Raw genomic sequence first — 11191 nt, 5'->3', positions numbered from 1 at the left:
GGGGGGGTGGGGTTGTAAGTTGTAGGCAATGGAAGGAGTCATTCCCGTCCGTCCGTCCGCCCGCTCAATGTATGGTGTCTCTCGGTCCGCCCGTCCGCTCGCTCGCTCGCTAAACAAACTGTTGTCTCTGTCCGATGTGTAGCGAGTAGCAAACTACTCTTCACAAACGGACGGTTCGTTACCCGTACGCTCGTTTGCGGGTAGTGCCAACGAGTAGTTCATTACTCGCAGACGTTAATTTTGCGAGCCCGACCCAACCCTAGTTACAAAAGAGTAACAAACACCAAAAAGAAGGAGAGATTTTTTTTTTCGTAAGAGTTTTACGGCACTTGCAACACAATAAGGTCATATAACTGCCGAAGAATAGATGTGTTACAAGAGAGTAACATACACAAAAAGAGAAGGGAGGAGAGATAAGGAGAGTAGATGTTTGATGGGAAAGAAGGGGCAAACCACACCAGAGCTCCCGCCAACCATCCACTGTTTTATGCCTCCTCATTGACACAATTTAGATCATTCATGCTAGTAAATCTTTTCATAGCCCAAGACCAAACTACACAAAATCATAAAGCAAGACTGCAATAACAGGCTTTTTATTTATTAATTTTTTTATAGTAGAGGGTTTTACGGCGCTCGCAACTGCATAAGGTTATATGAGCGCCAAGGGGTGGGTGTCAACAGAGAAATCTTTACAGGGAATCAGGCTTAGACTGCTCATCTCTCTAGCTTCAAAAGCACAAGGTCTGCTTTAACTATCAAGGCACCCCGGAAATAGCAGGTCACAAGAGAGTGACAAACATACAAAAGAAGTAGAGGAATATGACAATAGTAAGGATCAGGAAAGAAAAAGCAGCAGTTCCCTGTTGCAGATCAGGCACAGTTATGAGCGTGACATGAGTCAGCCCATTTACAATTCTACTATGCTTGAACGAGAAATGTCCCCCCTTTGGGAATGGCCTAAAGACACTACAGTCAGTGGCACTGCCCCGGGGCGTAATAACAGGCTAAATGCATAGATAGGCACAGGCAAGCAAAAAACAAGTACAAAAATTAACAAACTAAACTACAAATACAGCTGGAGGTACTTACAATCACGAAACTTTCTCGGAGTCATTTTCTCACACAGATAATAAAATCTCACTGTTATAATAATGAAGATATGACTAACTCAAAAGCAACAGTCTTTTTTTATTTATAAATAATAATAAATGACATTTATAAAGCGCTCAACCCTGATTAAAGTACACAGGCTCTGAGACTGGCATCATTTCTACCACAATTTATACAGCACGGACCCTACTCTACTATGGTCCACTTGCATATCTTGAGGAGGGAAGAAAAAAAAACCCACCTGTTTTCTTCTTAACGACACCACCACGCAACCGTTGTGAAACTTATTGAGGACTGTTATCTTTGGACGCACACAGATGATGCAATAAACCATCAATTATAGAATTAGAAATTATCATAACACAGAAGTAGAATTCTTGACCCATTTTCAGGGTATTCAATTACTGTGACACCATTGGCATGGGAAGGACCTTGGGATATAAATAGACTATTGTCCGACCAACAGGGGGTGCAACTCCCTCATTCGGGAGGTGCCACTCCGACACTACAGCTTTCCAAACCATGGTTTTAGAAGGAAAAAAAAGGCACTTTTTAAAATTATATGAAATTAGGGGGGGGTTTATACAAAAAGCAACATTCAGTACCCAAACCACTTGAACTGACCTTGGCCAAAAATTCCTCTTCTTCTTTTTCTTCTTCTTTTTCTTCTTCTTCTTCTTCTTCTTCTTCTTCTTCTTCTTCTTCTTCTTTTTCTTCTTCTTCCTCTTCTTTTTCTTCTTCTTCTTCTTCTTCTTCAAGTGCCAGATCTGAAACAGGCACTTTGATAGTCTTTAAAAAAAAACCCTACCTAAATTACCAAGCGCAGATTCTGTCGCAGTGCTTGCATGTCAGTGTCGTAGATCGAAGCTCTGTATTTCCAGGCTATATATATACACTACACAAAAACTATCTATTCTTAGGTTCAAGGCTTTACCGTCTATTCAACAAACACTCGGCAGATACAGCGGAACCTACCACTATCGCTGGCAGCTGCAGACTCAGGAGCTTTGCCACCCGCGGGGGCACTGGCCTTGGGGGCCTTGGGAGCTTTGGGGGTCTGTGGAAGACACAAAGGAAGATTTGTTTTATTGTTTCAGTTAGGTTTTACTGCCCTCGCAACAGCATAAGGTCATATGAGCGCCAAGGGGTGGATGTCAACAGAGAAGTCATTACAGGGAATCAGGCTTACTCTGCTCACCTCTCTAGCTTCAACAGCTTAAAGTCTGCTTCGACTATCAAGGCACCCCGGAAACAGCAGTTCACAAGAGAGTGACAAACATACAAAACAAGTAGAGGAAAAAATTACGATAGTAAGGATGAGGAAAGAAAAAGCAGCAGTTTCCCCTCACGTTGTTCCGGCACAGTTTGAGCATGATAAATTTATAAATCAGCCCACTTACAATTACAATTCTACTGTGGATAAGAACATGTTAATATCTCCCCTTTGGGAAGGGCCTTAAGTCATTTCAGTCAGTAGCACAGCTGTGGTGTATTTGGTTGTTTTTGGTTGTGGCAGGGGGTTAGGACTAGCCTATTGTATTGTTTGGCTGAAAGTGTGAGAGTGAGTAAAGTGTGAGTCTGTGTTCAGTTGTATTGTTTGCAAGTTGATAAAAGTCTGAGTTACTACTGGTGGGACTTTTGAGAGGAGAGAGTTGTATCAAGGCAGAGGAGGCCTGCTGAAAGTATAGGTTGTGAAAAAGGCTAGTTAGAGCCTCGGTTCAGTTGTGCGTGAAGTGTGAGATTCCAATCCAATGCATCGGGGCCCCAAAGCTGCGGAAGGAATCACAACACAGAGCAGAGGAACAGGTTTGGCTAATTCCTGTTATAGTGGCATGTGACAGAAGGTTAGTAGTGTAAAATCTTTGTTTTATGTTACTAGTAACAACAACAGCCCTGGGCGGGTATTTGTCAGTTACGAGCTAGCCGGATTGTCCTCCAAGGGAATGGCTAAACCAACAAAACTAACAATGACTTTCAATAGCAAACGCATTTGTTCTCATGGCCCCACATTGACTGATTGGTTAGGGCAGTTAAAACCTGCAAATTCTTTGCCATATCGACAGACCGAAGGGCTAGAACCCAAATGGCCGCTGGATCGGAAAAGTAAAAAGTAAAGTAAAAGTAAAGTTAGGGCAGTTGGTCTATTTAGTGTTCACTGAAGCTGTCAGAAACTGAACTGAACCAAACCGATCCTCCAATCGGCACCGTCTATTTATTTCAGTAATAGTTTTGAGGCACTTGCAATAAAAATAGGTCACCTGGCTTGCCAACTTTTGAGATACTGAATTCTGGAATTTTTATTGCGCTTGAGCGCCACGGACACACACTTCTGTGATAGGCTACTAAAGCTACTAAAAAAACACACCCACACCACCACAAAAACAGCTCAAACAAACCTGTCGAGAAACAGAGAGAAGAGAATGTTACAGTACAGTTACTACACATACCTCTAAAACAGAAGCAGCCCCATGTAGATCCCCTCCCTGCTTCTTTCTAAGAAAATAATAAATTTTTATTTAATTGGGGGGGGGGGGGGGGAGAGACATTGCGATTCTCGGGAAACTGTTATTTCGGGAAAGGTTTGGGAGCGACGATGGCAATTTTGGAATTTCCTGAAAAATTCAGGAAGGTTGGCAAGCCTGGGTCACATAAGTGCTGAGGATTTGAAATGTTACTAGAGAGTAATATACAAATAAAAGAAGGAAAGATGAAGATGATGTATGTTCGATAGACATGAAGGAGCAAATCACACCAGAGATTTCCTGTCCATTACCTTTTGTGGCTTTTCTCTATCAGCGTCAGTCTTGGGGCCCAAAAGATCCAAAATCTGAAATGAAGAAACAAAGAATGTTGGGGGGTTTTTATAAGACGAGATCGCTACATAAAACAAACCTCTCTCTTTTTCTCCGTACTTCCTTCATTCTTTGACTCTCACTCACTGTTAGAACATGGGAGAGCGGCATATGCTGTATGACAGTTACTCTCTTCGCTGTCACACACAGACCACACGAGGTCAATTCCTGTTTGAGCGGGTCACGACCTCAGTGCTTTCTTGTCTTATCTTCATTTTTAATTAAAGTGAAAACAGTTCATAACAAAGAGTGAGCTTAAGAAGAAGTCACAATTTCAATGTAAAAAAAAATGGAGATATGAGGAGAAAGCACTGAGAGGGAGGGATTTTTTTAGATCAATCGAGTTTCTCCATCTGTCTGCAGAGAGTCTTTGCATCTCTCTCAGCCTGGTTAGCCCTGGAGGGGGTGGAAGGAGGGGAGAGAGGGGGGGGGGAGGGGTGTGGAGCTGGAAGCTGGGGGAGGAGGTGGGGGAGAGAGGGGGGGGAGGGGTGTGGAACTGGAGGCTGGGGGGAGGGGGTTGGGGGAGAGATGGGGATGGGGGGAGAGGGTGGGGGAGAGAAGGGGGGAGAAGGGATGGAGGAGATGGGGGAGAGAGGAGGGAGGCTGGAGGTGGAGAGGTACAAATAACACCCTGCCTCCCCAAGAGGGGAGGCCCAACTCCCGTGCTGGTAGTGCACCACTCATATCATGACACAGTGACACAGCTCTGGTATACAAGAAACACACGTCATTTTTTTAGTTACTTCATCTTCACTCTGGCTCTCTTGTGCATCAATCTGCCAACCTGGGTATTCAAACTAACAAAAAATCAGACCCATGAAACAGTACAAAGTGAAGGGAACCACCCATCTTGGCCAGCAAAATGTAAAAACCCAAACAAAAACAACCCATCTTCTCCTTCTTGCCTTCTACAGCCATATATCCCATAAAGACAAACTTATGCGCATACATTTCCTCAACCGGTATCTTTAAAAACTTGATAACTAAATGTTCCACTGCTTCTACGTTTGAGAAATAAGCTGTGAACTCTTAATATTCGACAAACAAAGCACATTAAACACATGAGAAAAAACAAAATTACTTGCCTGCATATCCAACTCGTTTTTCACAGCTTTTGCATCTGCCCATTTGATTTGACCTTTTGCTTCACCTGAAATGTGCAGAGAAAAAAAGTTACCAGGGATAGCTAACATTGTGAGGAATTATAATAGATCATGAGAAGCAACAAAACCATTTGTGCCAAAAAAAAATTTTTTTAATTATTTTTTTTATAGTAGAGGGTTTTACGGCGCTCGCAACTGCATAAGGTCATATAAGCGCCAAGGGGTGGATGTCAACAGAGAAGTCTATACATGGAATCAGACTTATTCTGCTCACCTCTCTAGCTTCAACAGCACAAGGTCTGCTTCGACTATCAAGGCACCCCAGAAATAGCAGGTCACAAGAGAGTGACAAACATACAAAACAAAAAAAGTAGAGGAAAATGACAATAGTAAGGATTAAGAAAGTAGATCAGGCACAGTTATGAGCATGACATGATGAATCAGCCCATTTACAATTCTACTGTGCTTGAACGAGAGATGTCCCCCCTTTGGGAATGGCCTAAAGACACTACAGTCAGTGGCACTGCCCCGGGGGGTTGTGCAAAAAAGAAAAATGCGAACCCGCTTGAACCAATAGCACACTCACACAACTCATCCAGAGTGTTCGGTTTTAGTCAAAGTTTCACACCACTTGTAACACAAATAAGTCATGAATATATAAATGCCAAAGATTAGAGGTGATACTAGAAAAGAAGGAGAGATAAGTACAACAGATGTTTATTAAGACAGAAGGAGCAAACTATACCTGAGTACCCATCAACCATTAGGAAAGAATATTCAGGTTTCAGAGGGAGAAACTTTCACATGATGGGATACACAACATACAAAACACCTGGAACTGAAAAGATTCCCCGCTCCACCATCATCTTTCGACTAACATTTTTCTGACTAGCACCAGGAATTCTGATCTTACTTAATTAACAAAAAAACTAAAAAAGAAAAAAAAATGAGCAAGTTCAGAATTACCCAGCATCATTCCAGTGTTGTAGTGATACCGTTTCTCCAACAGCCCATCTTTGTGTTTCTTAATCACACCTTCAACCTGAGAGAAAAGACATATCCAAAGAGTGGTTCTGTTAATAAAATGAAATTCAAAATTCAAATAAAAAAGCCAGAACAGCGGTAATTTACACATGGATCTATAAAGACCATCTAAAACCCGAGCAATCGCCTAAAATACAACAAATACACTCTTGAATTATCTGAAGTGCCTACTACAATCTAGCTCAATAAAAAACAGACAAAAACTAAAGTTTGACAGATGTATGAGCTTACTGAACGACTATCTCTGTCTTTCTCAAAATTCTCAGCATGGGATGCAACGTCCCACACAACATGAATTGGCCCTGACCTGAAGGGTCAGGTTTATAGGTTTTAGTGTGAGTTTTGCAGCACTTGCAACACAAATAGGTCATATAAGTGCCAAACATTAGAGGTGTTACTGAAGAGTAACAAACAGATAAGACATTTAAAAGAAAGATATAAGGGCCATAGATGGTTGGAGCAAAACCTCACCTGTCAATCACCAAAAACGAATCTCACCTCCTTTCTATTCTCGTTTTACAGCACTTGCAACACAATATGGTCATATAAGTGCCAAAGAACAGATGTGTTAGAAGAGAGTAACTTACACAAAAAGAACGAGGAGAGATAAGGATGATAGATATTTGATAGAGGAAAGAAGGCGCAAACCACACCAGAGCACCTGCCAACTACCCACAAGGAATCCCACCTCCAAATGACCAAACTTGTACTGATCGGAGGCATCATAAAACATCTCTACAAATCTCTCCTAAAGTTTTTCTTACCACCGTCTCGATCTCCTCTGGAGAGACGACCACGCCCACACCGCAAGCTTCCTCAAAAGACTTTGTGTCTACGTCCAGACCTGGGTTGTGCAGACAGTAGTCCAGGGCAGCTGTGGACACAAGGTGGTCATTGTTAAATTCTATTGCACAAATCACCCTATAGTACTTAACTGGATCTTTTTTTTTCAAACAAATTTAGCAGTGACTTCATTCAATATTTCGGTAAAATCCTTAGCGACAGGCAGTAAATATAATTTAGAAATATTACAAAATAAGATGAGAACATTGTGTGACAAAATATCATGTATTTTATAAAAGTATTATGTGATTTCAAAGTCAACCTGAACCCTTCACAAACAAGTTTGCAAGAGAAAGACATTAACACAATATAAAAATTTACAGTTACTGGGTGATGGTAAAAAGTAAGACAGGCATAAACTGTCTGTTTTAGTTTGGTTATAGGAAGCTTTACCACACTTGCAACACAAATAGTCACATATTGATAATTGACAACGATTACAGGTGTTACTAAAGAGTAACAACATAAAAGGAGGAGAGCTGAGGAAACAGATGTTTGACATGAAGAGAAAAAGCAACACAGCAAAGCACCTGCCAACCCATCCACAAGACAGAAACAAAAAAAAAGATATTGAAAGGGAGCAGGACCTACCAGTCGCACGCTCCTTCTCTTCTCCCCCCCCCCCCCACCCCCCACCCACACACATACATACAACATTCTCAACAAAAACCAAAAAGGAAACAGTTTGCTTTTTATTCGGGCAAAAGCCCAAGCCAAGCACAGACAGAAAGTTTGCAAACAAGACCCACATTCTTTTTTACACAAAAAGGTCACCTGTTAGCTGTGCCTCAGATGCAATCTTCCTGGTGGCAATGTACTTGACCAGCATATTCTGGTGACCTTTGACTTGTGCTTTCAGCTTGGTAACAAGATTGTACAGCAATTTGCCCACATCCTTGTTCCGAACGCCTTCGCCTCCATATTCATCAGCCTGTTGTCAAAGCAAAAGAGAGGAATCTTCTTAGGGACAGAAAGACTTTTACGGTACTTGCAATACAATAAGGTCATATAAAAGTGCCGAAGATAAGAGGTGTTACAACAGAGTAAAAAACATTTATAATAAAGAAGGAGGAGAGATCAAAACGATAGATGTTTGATGGGAAAGAACCTGAGCAAACCACACCAGAGCATCCACTAACCACCCACAAACGAGAGGAATGCTCATTACATGCCATGCACGACTCCAATGAGTTCATGTGTGCTCTGCAGCGGGGTAGAAAGACCACTTACAGTTAATGTAGAGACATTTATAACGAAAGGTAGTAATGTGACTGATCTGAGGCTATAGATACTTTTAATTACAAAAAAGTTATCGAACAAACATGTTGTAAACACCCCCCCCCCCCCAAAAAAAAAAAAATCCCCTGAAATCTATTCAATCTTTTAGAAAAACACACAAACCCCTCGAGCAACCATTCTGGTTGAGATCGTATAATGTAAGGAATTGGTATTTTGTTCTCTAAAAAAAGTTCTGAATTCCATCCTCCTCTCCATCAATCAAGACATAGTCATAGTGCCCTTGGGAGAAATTCAACCAGTTCTGATTGCTCATGAGATCAAGAAACTAACCCACTGAGCTGTTAAGAATAAGCAATCAGGTATAATGAATAACAATGATTCTTGTTTCAATTTCATTTCATGTAACTAATGTCTTCGAAGCAGACAGGCGAACACATGTGTGCCAATTCCAATAAATTTTGTCTTTAGGGACAACTTGTCACCAATCAGAAAGCCCAACAGACAAAGAATTATATCTTGTAAAGTTTACAAGCTTTGTAGCCTATATTTTGGGGTGAAAAGAAAAGAGAAGCAAGGATTAGAATTAGTTCTATGTAGAAAAAACATAATTTTGAGCTGAGGCTATCAAATAAACATGATCAAACATTATTATAGATTATTTGTTGGGGTGGGGGGGGGGTTACTGTACTGTATGTTATTAGCCCTAAATATTCAATAAAGTGAAAGAGGCCTTTTAACAGAATTTGACCACTTTCCAGTCTAGACTAGAATTTAGATCTAAACCTGTCAACAACAGAAATTCTTTTGGCTAAAGTTTAAAATAAAAATTATATTGGTACTGTTGTAAAACAGACATTGAGTGCCAGTATGTATGTTAAGAAAAATGTTGACATCCAGAAACAGGAAGTAAAAACCACAAGGAGCAAACAAGTACCCATTCTAGTTCCAGCCAACTAGATTCTAGATCTAGCACCAAAAAAACTCACAACTGCTAGAAAAGTAAAGGCAAAGACATGTAGATTTTCTATATCAAGATCTAGATAGATCTAGTTGCCCAATAACTAAATTGCTAAACCTAACCCTCTAGAACCATGTGTCAAATTAACTAAATTCTGCTAGTTCCCAAAAGCTTTCAAGGAACTGGAAACGTGACACTCTTTGGTCTGTTGCTGTTCCATTTCAACAAGATTACATCATCAACAACAATCTGTCTGTGTGACTGTTTTGGTTCAACTTTGTTACTGTGTAATGTGTTGACAGTCATGAGCAGAGCGTTTATTTCTTCCAAGAATGTCAGACTAGAGAGTAAATGTAAAGAACACATGAACGTGTGTTTGTACTCGGGCTAGATCTAGATTTATATCTACAGGAAACAGAGTTGTTGAGAACCACGGGGAAATGTAGCAGACGGACGAGAACACACATTGTGAACAGAACTGAGAAGCACACCTGCGGCCGGCCGGTACCATCAGGTAGATGGTACGACCAATATCTTATCAACGAAATAGACAGTGACTACTCACAGTTTTTATTGCTTGCTTCAGACTTTCGGTCAATTGTTCATTTTTTAAAGTCTCCTTTGCTTTCTGCTCAGTTAATCCTATACTAACGAACAGGTCCACGACGGCTCCAGCCATGTTGACTCTCTCCAAGTTGACACAGGAAGTACTTCTTCGGAACTGAAAACAAAAGTAGTTGGAACAAGCAAAATCAAGAAGGGCGACTCTAATATACCGTACTGTCTTTGAGTTAAAATGTATAGCCTTGACTTCGCCGATCAAAGCCCTTCTGCTCAACCAGACGCTCTGAAAAAAAAAATTATGATTATTATTTGGGGTTTTGGGGGGGGGTTTTGTTCTTATTTTTTATTATTATTGCCCTGTTCTTTTCCTGTCACCGATCAATTCAAATTCTTTTTTCATGACCCTTTCTGCCTCTTTTGCCTTCTGAACAAGGTGCTTATATAATAGGCCTACATCATAGATGTACACCAGAGACACTAATTAAATACTCTCTGTGTACACTATAAAAGGAGATAACTCTATGGCCTACATACATAATATAGCCTATTCTTTTTTTTCACTCAGAACGTTATAAAAGCTATAATTGTTTTTAGATCTATTCGTGACGTCCAATAATGGCTTGTTTCGGCAATGCCTTAACTTGGCTAGTTTCCCTTTCCTTAAATTATCGACAGTCTATTAATAAACCACTTTCTTTTTTGTCTCTACTTGAAGTAACTAAATGACCACAATCTAGGCCTATATACGTCCTGTCCTGCAGAAGGGTTGATAGCAAAGAGGGCCTACTATAAAACTATCATTTATTCTTGCTATTGAGACGTTGTTTATATTTTCCAGGATTTAGCAAGATAAGATAAGATAAGATAATACTTTATTATCTCAAGTAAAACTTTTTTGGGGGGGGGGGGCTGTACAGGACCGTAAAAACACATGCAGGCGTATTTTTTAAAATTAAATTATATATTACTCTCATTAAAATTAAATACGAAAAGAGAAGTAACGCTGACAAAACGTACATATCACATCTGATGCCTCTTTCAACCGCATGCAGGAATTTAATTACAAGACATTTTTAGTTGTATATATAGAGAGAGATACATACTCGAAAGAGCAGTACATATTGATGCTTATTCTAACAATGAACCAACTTTACTAAAGAAAATTCCCTTTGGCAACTCTGAGAGGTTTATGAGCAACCACATCAACAAGTGGGTGCACGAGGGCACTTTACTTTTAAAAGATTTACCCAGACTCTCACTTTCTCTCCCTCCCTTGGTCTCTTTCCCCCTCTTTCCTCCTCCTCCACCTTCACCCGCTCTTTCTTTCGCTTTCTCTTCCTCCCTTTGCCCCCCTCCTTCTCCCTCTCCCTCTCCCCGCTCTCTCTCTCTCTCTCTCTCTCTCTCTCTCTCTCTCTCTCTCAATCTCTCACCCTCTCTCCCTCCCCCTCTCTCACTCTCTCTCTTTCTCTTCCTCTCTT

General features: G+C 40.7%; 1 protein-coding gene across 1 annotated transcript in view; it reads right to left on the bottom strand.

Annotated features, from left to right (window-relative positions):
* LOC101845477 (glutamine--tRNA ligase) overlaps positions 1 to 11191 on the bottom strand; it is a gene marked incomplete in the record, with an annotated part of 40689 nt that overhangs the window by 22667 nt on the left and 6831 nt on the right. The window contains 7 exon segments of the mRNA XM_013084392.2: positions 2089 to 2167; positions 3884 to 3937; positions 5048 to 5112; positions 6032 to 6107; positions 6874 to 6983; positions 7727 to 7883; positions 9715 to 9870. Of these exon segments, the coding sequence (XP_012939846.1) occupies positions 2089 to 2167; positions 3884 to 3937; positions 5048 to 5112; positions 6032 to 6107; positions 6874 to 6983; positions 7727 to 7883; positions 9715 to 9870 (697 nt within the window).

The sequence above is a fragment of the Aplysia californica genome, unplaced genomic scaffold (genome assembly GCF_000002075.1).
Source record: "Aplysia californica isolate F4 #8 unplaced genomic scaffold, AplCal3.0 scaffold00290, whole genome shotgun sequence".
NCBI classification, from domain to species: domain Eukaryota; kingdom Metazoa; phylum Mollusca; class Gastropoda; order Aplysiida; family Aplysiidae; genus Aplysia; species Aplysia californica.
This window is presented reverse-complemented; position numbering and strand designations above follow the sequence as displayed.